We start from the raw sequence: 22813 nt of genomic DNA on the forward strand, positions 1-22813 counted from the left end.
TTTGTTTCTAACTATTAAGCCTTTATTTACTCAAGCAAGTGTTGGGCTTTTATAGATTTCTTATTGATGATACATCAGGTGATACACATAGTATTTGAAGTTCAAAAATTCTATTTATAAAATTTTCAGACTTAGGCTAAATGTGCTATTTTAGGGGAACTGTCCCGTTTTCCAAACAAAGACATACAGTACCAATTTCGTTGCTTCTTTTTGCTAACATGCGTGCTTACTGCTGAAAAAGATCAATAATGAAACAACAAGAAACAAGTCAAGGTGAAGTAACCCTACTAAAATAGAGGAGATACTGCTAATACGTCAACGAAAAATTATTTAATGTTTTGATTCCAAACTCCGAGTCTACGTCAAGTTTAATAATACAATTTCTCAAAAAATTAAAAACAAAGAATAAGATAAAGTTTATTTAAATATTCTTCTGGACATTATTTTTTGCGGACTTTTTCAAAACATTTACATGCAATACAGCGAAATTTTCTAATCTAAAATGGATATTAACACTATTGCTGATTGTGCATCTTTAATTGCTAATGCCTTCTGCAAATAAATGAAAGTAATGATTTTAATCAAATTCTTATTTTCATCAGTGTAGTTGATTTGTTTTGCTGGGGAATCGGAACCATGTTTTAATGTACGTGTCGTTTAGTATCAACCTCAACTTAACATATGGTCAGTCATATGACATGACTCGTACCCATCCCGGGATCATGTGGATTATAAAACCAATCACCTGGATATGCAGACCAAATCTCTATAATTTTATTTTTCTTCATCCACCACCGCTACCATCGCTGCCTCAGCCATTATCGGAATCTAGCCGTGAACTCCGAGCGATGCGATGGGCGATTGCATCCATCGCAACTGACCCCACTGCATCCGACCATCATCATGCACAAAATGACAAAAAATGCGCCCACTTCTTTCATGCATATTCGCAGACCCACCGGCAGTTCTACAGCTGGAGACTGCATGCTGGCGCTGTGTAGGTGAACACAGCGAACGAACGAACGAAATGGAAAATGCGCGAGCAAAAAGCACGTCAGTACGCGCTGCTGTCACAAATTGTAATGACTCGCACACGGCAGGCAATGCTTCTTTTATACACAAAGAAAATCTTCGGGTAGACTCGAAGGCCCGTGACATACCGCATTCTGATGTCCGTGTTAGGAATGCACGGGATTGGTTACATATGAAATTTTTAATAGCTTTGACAAGAATTGAAATTTTCAATAGCTTATCGTTAATAATCTTAAGTTTCAATGAAATAGGCAAAATAGTGGAGAGTGTCCGAGTCGATTGATATAAAAATCTTAAAAATCCATTGAAGGATAAAGGCACTAGTAACGTTTACAATTTTTTTTTTGTCGAAAGATGCGATGAATAAACCCTATATCCAAAATCAACACTTTTCGAGTTTTTGTATTTCGATCGTGAAAATGACGAAATAAAACACTGTGGGGCGGAGTCAATGTTCGTCAAACTGCTCTGCCGTAATCTGGAAAAGTAACGTAACAGCCATTTTACAACATGCACGTTTTCCATTTTTCTGTTAAAGAGCTCGATGAGTAGTACTCGTTAACACCATTTTTGGAAAATTGCGTATACGTCACTTTTGACGTAGGACTTACGTCTTTCTTTACTATACTGGGTGTCATTTAGATTTTTGGAAATCGAAGATTTCGATAGCGTAACACTCTCGATTTCCAAAAATCTAAATGACGCAGTATATGAAAAGCGTACAAAAGTAAAACATCGCAGTCTACTAAAAAAAATGATTAAAAAGTGAGTTGAGCAAATTATTTTTCCACCAGAATGAGATAGACACGTAGTGTCTTCCGTAAAGTTGTAGCAAATGTTAATACGAACAACTTTCTATCTTTCAACTTCCTAACTTTCTACGAGTTTCTATCGCTTATATATAACAAACTTAAGACGTTTTATAGAAGAAGCCTATATAAATCTTATTTTTCATTCTCACTCTTTCCAATGATTTTTTCCATTTTCCGTCTCTTCTACAAAGTTGTAAAACAAGCGAAATTTCATGTTTTGCTGAACATTGTAACATTGTAACATTCCATCTAACATACAACAAAAGTTATCTTTAAATTATACATATTTATAGAGGTATTTCAAGTTGTAATTACTCCCTTAATAGCGAAAAGTCGCAAATTTCTTCACGATATACTGAAAGTAGCATATTTCATTTTTCTACTGACATTGAAAACTTTTATCGTCAAAAGTCTTCTCGATTGTTGTGTTACAAACTTGTTAACCTATGAAAAATCATAATATTTGAATAACTTTTGTTTTATAAGTGATAGAAAGTGTGTGAAATGTTCAGCAAAAACATGTAATTTTGCTGGTTTGACAACTTTGTAGAAGAGACGGAAAATGTGAAAAATCATTAGAGTTGGTTTAAGTTAAGAGAATGATTTTAGAGGCTGTCCACAAACCACGTAGACCGAAATTTCACATTTTCAAACCCCCCCGTCCCCCCTAGTAGACTTTCGTAGACTTTTCCGAAACCCCTCCCCCTCCTTTGAAGTCTACGTAGACTTTTCTAAATTTTACAAAATATCATATGCGGTTTAAAAAATATGGAGATCAACCACGTTTTAAGCAATTCAGCTATTCAAATCAATTTCAGTATGTAAATATTACCATAAAATTCGAATTTCAAAAACAAAATTAAACTGAACAAAATCTAACAAAACAAAAATCAATTTAAAACGTAATAAAATTTAATCCTTTGTCCATAGCTCCCGAAATCAAATCTCAAAGCCAATTTAATTTCTGTTGAACTCGATTCCTCACAGAGGTGTGCGCCACCACCGCCGACACTTTTGCATAGGCACGCCATTGCCTCAAATCTGTAACGCATCTGAACGGTTCAAATTTGTAGAAATCCGAACAATTTTCAGAACTTAGAAGAATTTCGAGTTGAGTCCCAAGAATTTCCTTCTAGAATCCAAAAGTTTTCCCGTTATTAGTAATTTTCAGTGAAAATTTAAATTTATTTCCCGAGGTAACTTTAAGTTTGAACGAACATTTCGAAATACATCCCGTAGAATTTTAGAATGGTTTCCTACGATATTTTTAAATTTCTAATAATTTTCGATGGAAATAATGAAGAGTTTTCTGTTGAAATTTTGGTGAATTTCTCGTAAAAATTTCGAATAAATTTTCGTGAAAATGATAAAGGCTTTCTTACAAAAATTGCAAATATTTTATTTGTGGAAACTCATAGAGTTTTTGGTGGGAAATTAAAATAATTTCTCGTGGAAATTTTCAACATTTTCTATAGCAATTCCGAAGATTTTCCATCAATAATTCCAAAGAATTTGCCATAGAACTCTTGAATAAATTGCCGTATTTTTTTAATAATATGGACATTCCGAAATGTTTTGTTTATCTGTCTAAAGAATGCCTCGCGAAAATTCCGAAGAATTACCGAAATTAAGAAAGTTTCCCAGGGACTTCCTAGAAAATAGGGCTTCCATTCTCGGGAAGGATTTCCCGGGATATGAACATAAGTTTCCCGAATTTCCCAGGAAATGTTTTTACGGGTTTTAAATTTGATACAAATATTAGTTTTATTAACTTAATCTAAGGAACTGATCTATTATATTTTTACTAATATTTGCTCTTCGTTCTCTTAATAAAACTTCGTCTTAAAAATTGATGGAGGAAATGTCTTCTTCCAATAAACAAATCAAAATCCTTTTCATTTCCCCACTTATTGATAATAAATGAAGTCATGCATAAGAAGAGTTGCATGACTTGTGCGATGCAATCTTGAAGCTTTTAGGTGGTGGTGCATAGCGACATGTTTCCAATATCACAGATCTTTGACTACTATATCGATTAGAAATACGTCATATTTCAGAAGGCGACAATGGGCCTAATAGAAGATCACATCAGGAGTCCTGATATACCTTATACCTTATATAACTTATGCTTGAACAAGAACTGCAAAATAAAGATGAAATCTCCAAATTCTCTGGTGCAAAGGAGATAATGCTTTTGGATATGGACGGTAAACTTATTCAGAATCGTCAACAATTCTATGTTTATATAAGGCCATATCCATGTGAAATTGAGCCCTTATTTTCATTCTCTTCAATTATATGCTGTAAAAGTCGTTCAAGTCTATGTTTCGTATTTTTCTTTAGTCATGTGGTTAATTCTTCTTTTTTTGCCTTTCTCGTATACTAAGTATACGGTAAAGGCTATATAATCGCTCCAAAAACAAACTTTTTATAGAAGGCCCGGAGACCCATAGTGTTATATACCGATCGACTCAGCTCGACGAATTGAGGTGATGTCTGTGTGTATGTGTGTGTGTGTGTGTGTGTGTGTGTGTGTGTGTGTGTGTGTGTGTGTGTGTGTGTGTGTGTGTGTGTGTGTGTGTGTGTGTGTGTGTATGTGTGTGCGTCTGTGCGCACCCACCCAAAAAAAACCCTGATTAATCCACCTAGCGGTAATGGTGCCTTTCTCGTGCATTATAAAAATAGTATTTTGGCCATTACTCTTGAGCCCATAGTCCGATCTGCCCAATTTTCAATAGGAAGCAATGGTAGAGTATCTTGCGTCGAATGCAATTTGTTGCGAGTAAATCGGTTAAGGATAAGTGCATGAAAAATGAGTGACATTTTTTTTACTTAATTTTTCTATAAAAAAGTGGGATTTTGGCCATAACTTCCGAGCCCATAGTCCGATCTGACCAATTTTCAAAAGGAAACAATGGCAGAGTATCCTGCGTCGAATGCAACTTGTTGCGAGTAAATCGGTTAAGGATAAGTGCATGAAAAATGAGTGACATTTTTTTCTGTAATAAAAGTGGTATTTTGGCCATAACTTCCAAGCCCATAGTCCGATCTGACCAATTTTCAATAGGAAACAATGGTAGAGTGTCCTGCGTCGAATGCAACTTGTTGCGAGTAAATCGGTTAAGGATAAGTACCTGAAAAATGAGTGACATATTTTTTGGGTGGGTGCGCACAGACGCACACACATACACACACACACACACACACACACACACACACACACACACACACACACACACACAGACATCACCTCAATTCGTCGAGCTGAGTCGATCGGTATATAACACTATGGGTCTTCGGGCCTTCTATAAAAAGTTTGTTTTTGGAGCGATTATATAGCCTTTACCGTATACTTAGTATACGAGAAAGGCAAAAATGTCACTCATTTTTTAGGTACTTATCCTTAACCGATTTACTCGCAACAAGTTGCATTCGACGCAGGACACTCTGCCATTGTTTCCTATTGAAAATTGGTCAGATCGGACTATGGGCTCGGAAGTTATGGCCAAAATACCACTTTTATTACAGAAAAAAATGTCACTCATTTTTCATGCACTTATCCTTAACCGATTTACTCGCAACAAGTTGCATTCGACGCAGGATACTCTGCCATTGTTTCCTATTGAAAATTGGTCAGATCGGACTATGGGCTCGGAAGTTATGGCCAAAATACCACTTTTTTATAGAAAAATTGAGTAAAAAAATGTCACTCATTTTTCAGGCACATATCCTTAACCGATTTACTCGCAACAAATTGCATTCGACGCAAGATACTCTACCATTGTTTCCTATTGAAAATTGGGCAGATCGGACTATGGGCTCAAGAGTAATGGCCAAAATACTATTTTTATAATGCACGAGAAAGGCACCATTACCGCTAGGTGGATTAATCAGGGTTTTTATTTATAAGCTCTCATTTTTATTAGACGTATTCATGATTTCAAAAAAATATTTGCGATTCTATGCGTCTGCTCATAATCGATTTCGCATGATGAGATATGCTTTTAATATTTTTTTAGCTAAATTGGACAAAATTTCGAGGTGGCTAAAATAGATTGGTTGTTGACTTCTCAGACTTCTAAAAGAATCTATCAAAAGATAGGAATACTTACATTTTATGCTACAACATGGATATAAAGTATACGGCATACTTGAATAATTTTGTCATTCATTCAACTTTGCGTAGAATGATCCGATTTTGATGAAACCGGAACCACCGTCGCGGAAACTCTTCTAGTATACTGTCCCATTGCAAAACCTCAGATTGGCCCCTGGCCAACGGAGAAGTTCCGTATGCCATATACCCTGAAAAAAGTTACTTTCGCAGAACACCCGGAACCTGCTACAAATTGACCAGAGAGTCTTACAGTCCTCAAAATGTATCTTTAATGAAGATCATATATTCATCGTCTTGGGAAAACATGAATCAACCTTTTTGTCTAACCCCTGTTGAAAAATAAATTGACAATTTTTTTACTTTTGTAATGTAGCAACATTGAGCACGCAGCAGTAAAATCTACTTCAAAATAGTTCTAACATAAGGCGAAATAACATGAGCTCTAAAATTTATTTTTGATAATAATTTTGAATACATTTTTGTCGTAATACATTCGTCGTAATATATTTTTGCTCAAATTTATTTCCCGGGATCCCGGGAATTTCTAGAAAATCTCCAATGGAAATTCTGAAGGGTTTCTCGCGGAAATTTCGGAGAATTCCCCTAACTCCCATAACAAATGTCTTTTGGAAATTCAAATACTTTTTCTTTGATATTCTAAAATGCTTCCTTTATAAATTCCAAAGAATTTTTCGTTGAAGTACGACATACTTTCCCGTGAAAATTCTTAAGAATCACTTGTCGTTTCCATAGAAGTTGCCGAAAATCAAAAGATGTTCTAGTAGAATCTGCAATAAAATCGGAGAGGAAATTTAAAAAAGTCGAAAGTTTTTATAAAACACTTCAGAGAATTTTCCTTATCAACATAGTGAAATCCATGGTAGTTTTAAGCCGTAGTTCTGCAAAAAAAAAACTTAAAAATCAAACAAGTGAACTTCTCACAAAGCTGCTGTACAAATTGTTATCAAAAAAAGTCTACGTGGACTTTTGGTATACCCCCCCTTCCCCCTTCGTAGACTTACGTAGACTTTTTCGAACCCCCCCCCCCTCTCAAGAGTCTACGTGGTTTATGGACAGCCCCTTAAGGGGATTTCCACATAAGACATGTTAAGTTTGTTATATCTAAAATATTGAAACTCAGCTTCATCGCCGCATTTGTTTTTAATAGTATTTGTTATAACGTGAAAGGCAAAGTTTTTTTTAATATCTAATACCAAAAAAAAGTTGTTTCCAAATTCGTGGAAATCCCCTCAAAATCATTCTCTTAACTTAAACTAACTCTAATGATTTTTCACATTTTCCGTCTCTTCTACAAAGTTGTCAAACCAGCAAAATTACATGTTTTTGCTGAACATTGTACCTTTCTATCACCTATAAAACAAAAGATATTCAAATATTATGATTTTTCATAGGTTAACAAGTTTTTAACACAGCATTCGAGAAGACTCTTGTCGACAAAAGTTTTCAATGTCAGTAGAAAAATGAAATAAGCGGTTTTCAGCATATCGTGAAGAAATTTGCGACTTTTTGCAATTAAGGGAGTAATCACAACTTGAAATACCTCTAAAAATATGTATAATTTAAAGACAACTTTTGTTGTATGTGAGATGGAATGTTACAATGTTCCGCAAAAACATGTAATTTAGCTTGTTTAACAACTTTATAGAAGAGATGGAAAATGGGAAAAATCATTGGAAAGTGTTAGAATGAAAAAAAAAAGATTTTTATGGGGTTTTTACATAAAACGTTTTAAGTTTGTTAATTATAAGACATAGGAACTCGAGATGTTCAGCAAAGTTGCTCGTATTAACATTTGCTACAACTATACGGAAGACACTACGTGTCTATCTCATTCTGGTGGAAAAATAATTTTCTCAACTCACTTTTAGGGGGAATAATCATCAAACTGTTTTATCGAAAGATGCGCTACTAAATATCTTGAAACTGCTGTGAAAAACCTTATATCCAAAATCAACAGTTTTCGAGTTTTTGTATTTCGATCGTGAAAATGACGAAATAAAACTCAGGGACGGGAACGGTTGACATTTCTTTTTATCATTCAATCTGCCACGAAGTAAAAGAAAAACAAAAACACGGCAGCCGCAGCAGCAGCCACGACCAAGCAGACGACAGTCAGCACATGATTTTATTATTTTCTCTCCCCACAATAAATGTTTCTGTACGCTCATTTCACGATGTATGACCGTTTTTGGTGGTAAATGATTATTTCTTTACTACTTGCTCATTTTAGAGACTAGAACTAATGAATTAGTACCAACGGCTAGCATTCTTTCTAGGCTTTGCGCCACAGGCAATTAAACTTGATTCTGTTCTGTTTGCGCTGCGCACGAACCGAAACAAGAAATCTGCTGACTGCACCGACGGCTCGACTCTCACGCAGCAGCAGGCAGGCACATACAAACAGTTTGCCTCATCGGTAAAAAAAATGTCACAATGAGGCGTACATTTTTTTTGGAAAACTGTTTCGGTTTGTGCGGTGCGTGAAATTTGACCGGATAAAATGTAAACATTCGCATAATCACAGTGTTTTACTGTACATTTCCCAACACTGAAAAACACTGTGCGCCCCCAAGGAAACGCTTTGGATGCTGCTTTGTTTGACCATGTGTGAAGCTGTTCGAACAACCATTTGACAGTTGGCGGCTCGGTTGAAAAAAAAAATAAAACGGTTTGATTTTGGTTTGAGTTGTCGGGGGCGGAGTCAATGTTCGTCAAACATGTTTGAGCATTTAGTGAAGTTGCACAAACCCCCATATATTTTTTAATTGGTTGGTGCTCAAATTGGTGCTTCGGTCGTTCGTGTGTGATATTGTTGGTCGAATAAATTGATTGTTCGTTCCCCTTTTTTGTTAAAACTTGATGGATGTTTGAATAAACGAGCGGTGGAGTCAATGTTGGTCAAACTGCTTGACCGTGTGTACGTTCCATCAGAGTGGCTGAGCAGACGACCGACTCTTCCGTGTTCATTTTTCTTTCTTCTTCTCTCTCCTTTTTTGTTCTCCTTCTGTATTTCTTTCTTCCACATTTTCTTCATTCTCAGGTTTTTTCTTCTTTCTCTATTCCTATTTATTCTTTCTTTCTTCTTCCTTCTTCACGCTCAACATCTACTAAAAAGCACTTTGTTTCCATTCAGATTCATTACAGGCATTACCAAAACATCAAATCATGAAAAAGTTGCATGCAGATGCCGAAAGAATTCCAATTCGGATCATTGTTTTATTAACATTGTAATGCAACACTTGTTTGGCATTTGGAAACAAACCATTAAAGAATAGTACACTGATGTACACACTTAAATCGAGAACTTCAGCTCGGTAAAAAAATTTACCGATTTTACCCGGTAAACATAAACTTGAACCGAGAGGTCAGTGAATTTCGAAAAAAATACTGAGTTTTGTAATAAATCTACCGACCACTCAGATATGCAATACAATTTACAGGATGTCGGTAAAATAGATTACCGAGTTGCTCTGTTCAACAAATTCTGATTGAAGCTGTCAGAAAAAATACCGAGACCTCAGCGAAATAAATATGTGTTGCTGAGTTTACGGTAATACTTTTACCGAGTTCAGTTCACACTCGACTTCTATGACGCTTGATATGGCGCCATATTGTGCATTCTTTCTTTCCGATTTCTATACTGGTAGTTTATGCTCGACTATTTGCAAATGAAGTTTTAATCAAGTTGAAATCAAGTATTAAGTATTAATAATTAAGTATTCCCGTAATGCTGGGTAGACACCTTTACGTGGTGTCTTACGGGGTAAGATCTACCACGGTCACATTGCCAGCTACAGGCAAATCCTGACCCAACGAAAACCTTCCCCAATTTCCTATTCTGTAGTGATTATGAAATTGTCGGTAAGTCATTAAGTAAATACTACACTAATCCTTCCTTCCAACTTCCTAGATGCTTCCCAACCGCAGATAGTAATACTCATGTCCCTGTAATGTTTTTCTTAGACTGGAATCAAGGATTTAACCCCCCTTGATTTCTGATAGCAGTCTGGAAAAGCATTTTAAAAATAACATGAGTATAATTAAAGTGTCCAATCTTCTAATGTTGTGCTAGCGCTTCTTTTATTTTCAGAATTGTCATCACATCTGTTACCGAGGAAAGAAGCTGACGTTACCATCTACTAATGATGATTTTCTTCTTCTTTTCTTATTTATAGTGAACGTAGTTATTCTGAGCACGACGTCAACCATCACTTGCCGAATGGAGCATTTCATAACTTTTAAATAGCTTCGCTCCCAACGAAAAATTCATTAATATAATATTTGATTATTATTTATACTAACTGGAAGCGTTTGGTACGGGAGGTCCACGCTTTCTTCCTATCCCCTCGATTTCATAGTATGGATCGACTTTAAGGGTTTACAAATTCTGAAGTCGCTCAGTATCTAGAAATCATCTCTGCGGTACATACTGCGTAATTGGCCTGGCCGTATGAAAAGAAAAATGACGGAATTTAGAAACCGTCATTTTCCAGGATGCTTTCAAGTATTGGCTGCGCAAGTATGAGATTAGATTAGATTAGATTAGGAACTCCCAAAATATTGTTATGTCACACTTTTAGAAACCCCCTCCCTTCCACTAAAAGTGTGACGTAATTTATGGAGGTAGCATCTGTCGATAACATAACAATAAATTTGAAAATATTTGGCTAATAGGCACATTCGATATGTACCCAGCCTGGTTCAATAAGAATATGCGCACCATGCAAACCCAATTTTATTGAATTCGAGATGTTCCAAGGTACTTCAAAACATTCTCGATTTTAGCTCAATTAATCAAGGTTTTTTGTAATGTTCTTATCTTTGGCATATACTCAATAAATCCAATAGAATGGTATTTAAAAACGTTTTCGAGTTCAGTTCAAAGTATCTACTAGATCAATCATGACTTTTGCCATGTCTTCATCGTTAGTATGTACCAAATCCAGTTCAAAAAGCATAGGATCATAATTTCCATGAACATGATGATGTGATGTCTAAGATGTCTAGGGAGCCTCCAGTTAGCCTAGAGCAGAGGTTCCCAAACTTTTGGAAATGCGACCCACCTAGCACAATCCCATAATGCTTGCGACCCATCAGGTACCAAATGCATTGATTTTGTGAAATTGGATAAAAATGAGATCGCGTTAGATTGGACAAATCATAATAAATTGCTTTATATCCCATCATTGTATTTGTCAAAATTACGTCAAGTTTTTGGATTGGATGTGGATTGGATTTGGATGGGATTTGAATTGAATTTGGGTTGGATTTAGATTGGATTTGAAATTTATTCAGATTGGATTTCGATTTGATAAGGATTGGATTGGATTTAAATTAGATAAGGATTAGGATTATAAATAGATTTGGATTTGATTTAGATTGGATTCGAATTGGATTAGGATTGGTTTTGGATTGGGTTCGGGGTTTAGATTTGGATTGTATAGGACTTCGTTTTACTTGCCCAAATATCGTATAACAAAAAAAGGCCGTTGACCTCGTCAGGTTTGTTGTTCTTTAACCATCCAATCATTACTTTGATCCTAATTCTAAATATGGAATAGATTTGTGGGACAAAATAGTAACAAAATCATTTGTCATAAGATCATCCCATTTAATTCTACCACTTGATTGTACACTGACAGATACATATTTCGACCTTACTGTTGAGGTTGAAATACGTATTTGTTAAGGTACAATCAAGTGGAGGAATTAAATGGGATAGTACAAACTAGTCTTATGACAAGTGAAAACATTCCACTAAAAATCTCAAAATAATGTTCTTAACAGTTCTTAACAGTAACAAAATTATGAACTAAAATTTGTCATTCGCGACCCACCACTGAACTGCCCACGACCCCCTGGAGGTTGCGACCCACAGTTTGGGAATCTCTGGCCTAGAGAGTATAGGCGTAGGATTGCCAAACCGGAGATGGTGAGTTAGATCCAGTCCGGTCTAGGATGTTTTCGGGTGGGAAACATTATAGATTCCCTGAGCATAGCGTTTCCTTTGTACTTGTCACACAAGATACTTATTCATGGCCGAAAGGGTAGTTTGGAAGAAAAGGGTCATTACGCCAAAAGGGTTGATTAGCCGAAATGGCCATTTGTCCGTATAGCACATTTACAGAAAGGGTCATTTGGCCGAATAGTACATTTGAAAAGTGAGAAATTTGGAATGAGATGGTAGACGTCACACTTCTCGTTCTTCATTTTCTCTTTTCATTGTTTAAAGCGAGAAGCGCGAAATGCATAGTGAGACGTTTTCTAACGCACTTCTAACTTTTCACAGTGAGTATGAAAAGGGGAGTGAGAAGTGAGATGTCTCTTTTCTCACTCCTTATTTATTACTTTTCGCTGTAAAAAGTGAGAAGCGCAAAGTGAGTGACAGCGAGAAGTGATAAATGAGGATTGAGAAGTAAGATGTCTCAGTAATTTATTTATTTATTTCGGCCAAATGACCCTCTCATCCAAATGACACTTTCGGCCTTATGACCCTTTCGGTCAAATGACCCTTTTGGCCAAATGACCCATTCGACAAAACGACCCTTTCGGCCAAATGACCCTTTCGGCCAAACGACCCTTTCGGCCTAATCACCCTTTCAGCCAAATGACCCTTTCGGCCAAACAACCCTCTCGGTCAAATGACACTCCCAGCCAAATGACCCCTTCGGCCAAACGACCGTTTCAGCAAAATGACCCTTTCAGCCAAACGACCCTTTCGGCCAAATGACCCAATCCGGCCTAATAATTCTTTTGGCCAAACGACCCTTTCAGCCAAATGACCCTTTCGGCCAAACGACCCTATCGGCCATACGACCCTTTTGGCCAAATTACCCTTTCGGCCTAATTGTCTGTTCGGCCAAATGGTATATTCAGTCAAACAACTTTCGGCCTAGTGGCATTCGGCCAAATGGCTTTCGGCCGAATGGGTTTCGGCCCAATGACCTTTTCCCGTCAAGTCCTATCCTATTGGGGATAGTTATGTTAAATAGAAATCTTTCAAAAAAAATTACGTCCATTGTTTTTTAGTATTTTTACCCCCCCCCCCTTCTGTCACTATCTGTCACAAAATCACTAACCCCATCCCCCCTACGTACAACCGTAAATTATATCAACACCAAATTTTCAAAACGACTTATCTGCTTCTGTAAACACAGATTAAAAAGTCGATTTGACGAATCTGTTTGCTCTCCCACGCAAATCAACACCATCAACAGTCAGCAGAATCCTTCACCTACGTGTTGATGGTGTTGGTTTGCCTGGGAACGCTAACAGATTCTTCAAATCGACTTTTTAATCTTTGTTTACAAAGGCAGATAAGTCGTTTTGAAAATTTGGTATTGAATATAATAGTTCGTCTCTTCATACACTACTTTTACTTGAAACTTATAGTGAAAATTGACTCCTTTAATAGCAAATTAAAATATTTTTCAGCTTATCAAATTGTTTCTAAAATGTAATTAGGTACTTATTCTTTACTTGTCATAAGACGAGTTTGTACAATCCCATTTAATTCCACCACTTAATTGTACCTTGACAGATACGTATTTCGACCTCAACAACGACCTCCTTTTCTTGTTGGACTTAACACAAGACGAGACCCCCATCTCCCCCTGTCACAAACTGTCACAAATTCTAGACCCCCTCCCCCCTCAAACCTTGGACGTAATTTTTGAACGACCATTGCAGCTTCCCCTCTAATCATCACGTTCCGGAAAATTATTATTACTTACAACAAGAACGCTCACACCATTCATGATAATGATGGCACTTAATATTAAGTGACCTATGAATTCAACCAACTAACAATTATTCACACAGTTTATTTAATCGCGAGCGCTATCTGTAAATTAAATACTATGAGATGAATTGATAAGAAACAATCAACATACTTACTATTTCTATAAGTAATTAACTTTACCTGCTACGGCATCTTACTTGATAGATGGGTCAAAGGTGTGTAATTCATTTCTAGCCATTCAATCAATCAAATGATAATTATGAGGGCTCTCTCGAATGAAGTATTGAAAGCAACTAGTTAGCCATTTTTTTGTATTTTATACCGTGATATAATATGCTTTTTTGCTAGATCACAACATATGTTTGACAAAACAAGTTCGAAGATACTAAATTTTTATAAAATGTCGCCTAACTGATGTCATCATTAAATTTTATTTAATGTCTTATTCTCCAAAGTAACTATTTATTTTTCATAAAATGTATTACACAAGTAGTTTTACGTAATTACAGAGACTTCAAAGGCATATAAGAGGAGGGCATCAAAATAAAATGTCCATAAAGAATTATCAATTTTCCATAAAAAAATAGGAAATTGCCAATAAAGAAATCAGGGTAACAGTAATAAAAAAAATGTCCACAAATAATGCAAAATTTCCTTAAACCATTTATAATTTTCCACAGAAAGCAAAAATTGCAATTTATAAAAGAAGAATTGTTGAATGTTCCACGGAAAAATTACAAAATTTCCGTAAATAAATCAATAGGAATTAGTAATAAACAATAAAAACATTTTCCGTACGGAGACAGGCCAGTCTCGGGCTGAAAATCTCCTTAATAAAGACAAAAAAAAATAAATAAATAAAACATTTTCCACAGAATATTTTTTATTGCACAAAATAATCTATAAAGAGCCATAAAAAAAGAATTTCCATAACAAAATACAAAAAAGCATTAAATTTGGTTTCCATGAATTTTCCAGGGACTTTGAACGCTTTTAAAGAAGGGGTCATCTATTGTAAAATGCTCAGTTTTATTGCTTTTCCATATTTCTTTATGAAAATTTTCCTATTTTTCAATTGCTCTTCATTAATTTTTTCGTGAAAAGTTTTTCATTTTTTGTGGGAAAAAAATATTTTGTGTAAAGTTTTGTAATTGTTTATTGCAAATTATTGATTATTTTTTATGGAAATTTTGCATTTTTTTCATGGAGCGTTTTGATTTCTTTATGGAAGGTTCTTTTTTTATAATTGTAATTTATGCTTTTGAAAGCTCTAATGTATTTTTGTTTTGTGGAAAATTCTTAATAGTTTATGGAAATTTCGCATTATTTATGGAAATTTTATATTTATTTGTTGCCCGTACCATGATTTCTTATAATTTTTTTGAAAAATTTCTAAATGTTTTGGGGAGAGTTTTTATTTTAATCATAAGAGGAGAGTATCAATCCAATGAAAATTAGATAAAACGAATTTGCCTTAAACCCTCTACTACAAACCTACACACATGTTACCTTACATATCTCATTACCGTACCTTAAAGCGTAAGCTAAAATATACCACAATATGCAATCCTATAATAATAAATGCCAACCCGCCTACATCCACCCAGATGGAGCTCTTCTCCATATCCAGCATCTCAAGGATCTTCCTGGCTTTCCGGTAGTAGCAGAACATCTCACTGCAGTTCAAGTCCTTCCTCCCGAAACCGTAGGACGCCAGCGAGACTCCCTCCAGGGCGAATCGAACCGGCGAAATGTACGTCAGCGGTTTGAACACGTCGAACAGCTCGTCGTAGCGGATGAAGTAGCCACTGAACAGGACCGCCGGCATCAACGTGATAGGCACAATGAAGGGACTCACGTCGATCGGGAACAGACAACCTCCGAGCATTCCGTAGATCTGCGCATACCACCCAGCCAGCAGGCACATGCTCAAGAAAATCAACATCCGATAGGTTTCGTCGACCTGCCCCGTCATGTAGTAAGCAATGAAATGGAAACAGATCACCCCGCCGATCATGAGTGGGAAGTCCGCAACGATCTTTGAGAAGAAATAGGCTCCGACCGAATAGCAGTTGGACTTGTACTCCCGGATGAACACGGCCATCTCCAGTGGGACTAAAAGTTATTTCGTATTTGTTAATCAGACTATGTGAAATGTTGGGAAATCCAGCTTACATGTGAGGACGACAGTCATAGAGTTAGCAAATACGATAAACAGAAGTATCATCATAAAATAGGATACGTTTGAGATAACTTTGGCCCCCATCATTTCCGATTTGATAATAGACTGTGCCGATAATGACTCCATACAAAATGTGACCAATAAATCTCAGCACAGTCAGCGTGAAGTTACGGATGGTACCCAGAAATGTTCTATGTGTAAGAATGGCGAACTGACGCCATTGAGAAATGGCGTACTGTGAGGTTTCATCATTCCTATCGACCGTTTTCAATTCTAGATTTCCATCCTGTTTGTTGTTGTTGTAACCTGCGAAAAAATGAGAACAAATGCAACAAAAATTTTAGTAGCAGCATCAGGATACTCACCGTTCTCAATGGGTGCTGCTTTCATACGATCTTTTAACAATTGTACTTTTTCGCGTTCGTTACATGACTTTGACGCCATTTTAATGACTGGAATAAGGGTATGTTATCAAATTCCACAAACCTATTTTATTATACAACTGGATTACCGAAATCGGCTCGATTGAAATACTGCGGGCATATCAAACCCACATCTGCGAAGGCAGTAGTCAGATCTTCCAGAGGCCCTTTATACAAACACTGCCCTTCAGCAACCACGTAGATATCGTCGAACAGTTCCAACAGATCCGAACTAGGCTGATGAACCACACTGATGATGCATCGTCCTTGCCGCGCCAAATCCTTCAAATAGGACATCACTTGATACGACGATTCGCTGTCCAGGCCACTGGTCGGTTCATCAAAGAACATTATTTTGGGATTGGAAACTAACTCCTGTCCGATCGAAAGCCGTTTCTTCTCGCCTCCGGACAGTACCCGGGCTTGTCGGTGGGCACACTCCTCCAAACCCAGCAACGCAATGATGTCGTTGACTATTTTTATTTTCTGAAATCTTGACACGCTGGATGACATACGCAGGTCGACTGCGTAGAGCAAAGTCTCCGTGACAGTGATTGTCGGCAAAAGCATCACCTCCTGCGGGTTGTAGGCCACCATCTGCCGGTATCGTTCACGATCGACGCTTTCATTGTTCACCAGAATTCTGCCTTCCATTCCTTGCACCCTGAAAAGTGATTGATAACAGACATGCAAAAAAAAAAAAAGTTGACCTGGGAATTCCATTCTTAGGATTATACTCACTGGAATCCGCTGAGCACATTTAGCAGCGATGATTTCCCCGCCCCTGAAGGTCCGATAATGGCCGCTAAACGACCAGAACGAAACAAACCGGAAACATCCTGCAGAATACGTTTGGAGCCCTGCTGGACGGAATAGTTGAGATTTTCGAACGACAGCACGGTGGATGAGACGTCCATCAGTGGAATGGCCACTTCGGTGGCATCGTTTGTAACCATTTCGGTTAATGGAGATTGGCTAGTAAGGGTCATCTAGAAAAAAAAAACATTGATTTGAATCAAATTTTTCTATCTAGAATATGGCATCGCGAAAAATGAAAAATTTTCTCACTTATCATCTTTATACACTCATGATATGTAGCTATCAAAGATCAATAATTTCTCAAGCCAGCTCAAATATGTATACTTTTTATTATTCTTTATTTCTGTGATCGCTAGTAATTTTATTAGTACAGAAACCGACCTGATAGAATAAGAAAAACTAACCGAAGTGGATTCAGAACCTGAAACCTTTGAGCCTGGCTTACGAAACTTGACCAATTCAATCTGGTTATAAAACAGATGAGGGTGGCAAGGCTGGCGTCGTTATCGGACAGGGTGTTTTGCAGGTGTCATAGATCCCGTAATTCGATCGAGGATCGTACCGGCAGATGACGTGCTCCAGAGCGAACCGCGAGTAGGTCCGGTACGAAGAGGGATGATCAACTGGTTTATATAGTTGAGTTTATTGTTTCTTCTAATCCTAGCTGACAACATCCTTGATACATGTATTCGCGTTAGTCAAAGGGACAGATAAGGGAAAACAACTTAATTGATTACCGATCCCACCCAGAAGGTTCGCCGACACATTCTTCAGAACCCAGCAGTTTCCCAGTTTCCCAGTTGACGGCCAGAAACCTCAAATAAAAGCGGGATATGTCGCGACCGAAGTGCGGCCTATCAAAGTAGGACGAACGGCAAGGGATGGTTTCGAATAATGCGAGATTTGAAAACGGGTGCGTTGTGCCCTGACGATGGTCTGTCAATGGATGGCAACGGCGGCTGGAAATCAGGACTGATAGTAGCTTCGCAGTGGCTAAATAGCGTTGGAATGATGGCCTGTCGAGGTCAGTCAAAGATGCCTTCAGAAATTCCTCTACAAATTGCGTTAGGAATTCGTTCGGAAACTCCTAAAGAAATTCCTGAAATGTTGTCCTAGAATTGCGTAAAAAAAATTCTGGAAACTCTGGAGGAATTACTGGATAAATTTCTTACGGAATGCAATTTTCGATGGTATTTGAAGGATTACCTGAAATGATTTTTTTAAATTGAAAACCTAAAAAACAGTCCAAAGAATTTCTAGACGCTTTGTCAATAAATTATAAGATTGCATTGTCTTTTATAGACGATAAAATAAAAAAAAATAATGAATCGAGTCAAGTACGAGACACTGAAGACGACCTTACTGTTGAGGTCGAAATACGTATCTGTCAAGGTACAATCAAGTGGTGGAATTAAATTGAATGGTACAAACTCGTCTTGACAGTAACCCGGTTAAAAAATGGTTCTCGACAACGATCCGACGGGCACAAGAAGGCGAGTTGCGCAGCGGGCAAGGTGGATCGATCAGGTGGAAGATGACTTGCGGACTCTCCGTAGACTGCGTGGTGGGCGACGTGAAGCCATGGACCGATCCAAATGGAGAAGACTCTTATATACCGCACAGGCCACTTCGGCCTTAGTCTGAATTTATAAATAATAATACAAACTCATCTTATGACAAGTAAAGACATTCCACTAAAAAGCTCAAAATAATTTTCTTAAGAATGATAACTGTGGTTGATACAGAACCTGAAACCTTTGAGTTTAGCTTACGAAACAAGCTCAATTCAATCTAGTTGGATGAAGAAAAAAAGGTGGACGCAAATTGAGGCTTAAGACCCTAGTAGGACCATGCCTAGCCCGTTAGTCACTGGGACCGTGGCAGGGAATTCCACTGGGGTTGAAGTCCTTCCGTCTATAAAAAAATAGATGATGACTGCGAGGATGGCCTCATCATGAGTGCGTCCCACATACCGTAATTTGATTGGAGAACCTCGAACTTGGGCGGTGTTGATGCCTTTCTCGTGCAAAAAATATTCAAAAATATAAATGAGTATTTTTTAGTGTGTTTTGGGCATGAAAAATAGTATTTTGGCCATAACTACTGATCACACAGTCCGATCCGGCCAATTTTCAATAGCAAACAATGGGACAAGATTTCCCGTCGAATGAAGTAAGTAATTAGGACAAAAATTCCAAAAGTGTGACTACAAAATCTGTACACATACGCACATACACACACATACACACATACATAAAGCCTGTCCACGTTAAATTTCGGACACCCATCTTCTAACATGATTTTAAACATTTTCACCAGCTACTGAAACGATCGATTTACACGACAGCTCAATCTTTTTGCTTCACTGCTGCTTTCAGCCATGTCTATGCTCTCGTCCAAGTTGATGAAATGGCAACAAACCAATTAGACATTATCTAACTGTCCGAAATTTACGTGGACAGGCTTTACGCACATACAGACATCATCTGTATGTGACACTAATGTGACACTAATGTCTGCACTTTCTCGCAAAACTGCTTGAAAACATTCACCATCACCCCTTGCAGCCTTGAACGCTCTGGGGTTCACGCCTGCTATGTTACCTATAATTAGGTAATCCTTGTTTCTATGGAAACTTGCTTCCACTGTGATGGGAGGAAAAACCTCAAATGAGGGAAAAAACCTCCTTTCCTAGCTTTGCTATCTTGCTCCTCCCCGGGACCGCAAGATGCGTCTTCTACTACGAGCTCATTCGAGCTTATCATCAAATCTTTCTGTGTCGATGCCTGCACTTCTCCGGTACTACCAATCTGCTTTACTTCGGAGAAGTCGGCCTGTTGTGCTGTTAAGCACCTCTCCTTGGCCTCCACTTTGAAGTGGTTGATGTCTCGACGACTTTGAACAACTAATTCTTCGCGTTCTACTCGGTCTAGTCCTCGAGGGCGGATCTAGCCTACTCCGACAGAGAATTCCCCGGCGAAGGAGTTTCTCCCATACCGAAGCCAACCAGCCGGGTACCAAGGTCAGTCCAACGATGCCGGTGGAATAGGGCTTCCGGTTCACTACCCGTCGCCGGTGGTATTTCGTCGCGATCTACTCAGTCTAGTCCCCGGCGGTGGATCTAGCCTACACCGACGGAGAGTTCCCCGACAAAAAAATTTCTCCCGGTACCGATTCTCTTTGGTCGTTGCGCCATTTCTTTTGCATAACAGATGATATGCGCGATACTACCCTGTCGACCGCATTCCAAGTGCTTTCCTCTCGACACATTTCCTCAACAACGTTCTCCAAGCTTAAACCGGTTATTTCCCTTCGTAGTGCCTCAAATTTTGGACATACGAAGACCACGTGCTCCTGACCTGACTGCCCAGGTATAACCCTTCTCTTAATGACCGACTTGTAGAGAATAAGACTTGATAAATAAAGATAAATAAATTCTACATTAATACAAACATATTCCTATTGTAACATCATTTCGTCCAACAATAAAGAAAAATGGAAATCCGCCAGTCTATGATATTTCTGGTGTTTGCATCACAACAGGCGTGATCTGTAAAACCATTTCTCAACGTTTGACTCCCGAACATCTTGAAAGGCGTAGTTAAGTATAACAAACAACACATCACCGTTGCCAACGCCAAACCGTATAAAAGGCGGGTGTCAACGGAGCCAGAAGTCATTCTTACAACGGATGTCGTGGCGAACGCATCTTATCAAGAAAAAGAAAATCAAGCTTTCCAGATTTATCAAGCAAGGACTGGAAGTCTGGTGATCGTGGCAGGACGATACATCTATCAAGATCTTATCAAGAGAACCAAGCATGGACGAGAACTGGTTCAGGTGGGCACCCGATTCAAGCGCTGAAAACTACGACAATGGCGCGGGCGGTAGCAGATCAACATCTCCCAATCGGTAAGTATTTCAAAATGCTGAACTGTAGATGAGGCAGTATTCAGCATTATTGACCTCTGATAGTTAAGGCAGAGTGTCAGAACTACCAAAGAGTAAGCATTACGGAACTATAGACGAGGTAGTGTCCGATAAATAAAATACAGCTCTGATAGTTAATGCAAAGTAAAATTTCATTTAAAGCTGTAGTCGAGGCAGCACGAAAAAAAAATAATAAGAATGAGAAATATAAAATGATATGAACAATTAAGTTGAACTTCAAAGTATACCCTTTACTGTTTTGTTACAGAATGAAACTGAAATCGAAGAGTAAGATTTCGAAAAAGATGCTAATGGAGCAAATGGTAGCACTCAAAAACGAGTTGGATTTCGTTAGAAAAGAAAAAGACCAATTACTGCTTAACAAAGAAAACGCAGGAAATAATCAAACAAGACAAATGGATACGTGTCAACAACAGGCATCTGGCAACGAGTCCCTGTTAGCCACCATGAACCACATGTCACTCGGATCGTTAAATATCCCGGAATGCAGCCCATCTGAAGGAGAAATCGATATTGACAAGAAGGCATATGAACATTGGAAGGAGGTTGTAACAGCATCGTTTAATCTGGTCCAAGCGACGGATGAAAGTGCGAAGATGAACATTTTAGAATTAAAGCTGGGGCGAAGCTCTTGGAAGTGATGCTGGGAACATCGACCGCTGTAGATATGCCGCCGGAGATAACACATCCGTTCTCTAACGCTATTGCTCGGTTAGATCGATTCTTTGGGTCAAGGACTTACATTATTGGACAACGAGGCAAATTGATGAACACTATACAACTCAAGGAGAATCAAGCATTTCTTTCGTCCGTCGGGTAGCAGCAGCAGCAGCTAGGCTTTGTGACTAGAGAAACGAGGAGGAAATGGAAGCTATAGTTCGAACTATTGTTAAAGGGACAAGCGATAGTCGTGTGCGCGTGTTAGCTCAACGAAACTGGGTAAACCAAGGCGACATGAATAGCCTAATTACTATGGTACGAGACCGAGAGATGGAGATTTTCAATGAGGAAGAATACCAGAAACTAAATCGACAAAGCATCGCTGCAGTAACTGCAGCACCGCAAGGCACAACTCAACGATTCCAGTTACGACGTGGAACCGGATCAAGATATCAGGATATCATCGCGGAAAAGGTTCCTCTTATCATCGTTATCAGGCTCTCCGTGCAAGTTCACCCAGAAATGCTTGTTGGCGATGCGCCAGCATGTACCATGGTCCAGCAGATTGTCCAAATCTGGATAAGGTGTGCCATAATTGTAACCGACGTGGTCATTTAGCTCGAGCTTGTTCAGCTCAGTCCCGACAAGGAAGCGGTCAAAAGCGAATACACGATGGAACGGAAGAAGAAGAGCCGAGAGCTAAGATCGCAGCAATTACTCAAAATGGGGAAGATAATGAAGAAAAGGTACATAATGTGGTTGAATTAGAATAACGTTTAATATCTCTTATTTCACATTCGAACTAAACTTTAACCTTTTGAATTTTGAATAAAATATTCTCATGAAAATATTGAGTAGATGTACGGTTTATTTTCTTTAATCATTCTCAGTATGGAAAGAAGTATACCAGATAAAACAGTATAATTTTGATTGATAATTTGAACCTTAAAAAAAAAGAAAAGAAAAGGGGAGTATATAGGGTTTTATTGTTTTTTCAAATGTGAAATAATGCTGTTATCAAAATAATCGATATCATAATATAGGTTGTTTTACTTT

The 22813-nt window shown here is 38.0% G+C and overlaps 1 protein-coding gene across 1 annotated transcript; it reads right to left on the bottom strand.

Annotated features, from left to right (window-relative positions):
* Positions 1-14564: 14564 nt before the first annotated feature.
* Positions 14565-17311, bottom strand: LOC134218128 (ATP-binding cassette sub-family G member 1-like). Its single transcript, XM_062697004.1, is given in 6 exon segments — positions 14565-15838; positions 15899-15986; positions 15988-16211; positions 16271-16357; positions 16417-16991; positions 17069-17311. Coding segments are annotated over 6 exon segments (1782 nt in total). The 5' UTR covers positions 17284-17311; the 3' UTR covers positions 14565-15245.
* Between the last annotated feature and the right edge of the window lie 5502 nt (positions 17312-22813).

The sequence above is a fragment of the Armigeres subalbatus genome, chromosome 2, assembly GCF_024139115.2.
Source record: "Armigeres subalbatus isolate Guangzhou_Male chromosome 2, GZ_Asu_2, whole genome shotgun sequence".
Lineage (NCBI taxonomy): Eukaryota > Metazoa > Arthropoda > Insecta > Diptera > Culicidae > Armigeres > Armigeres subalbatus.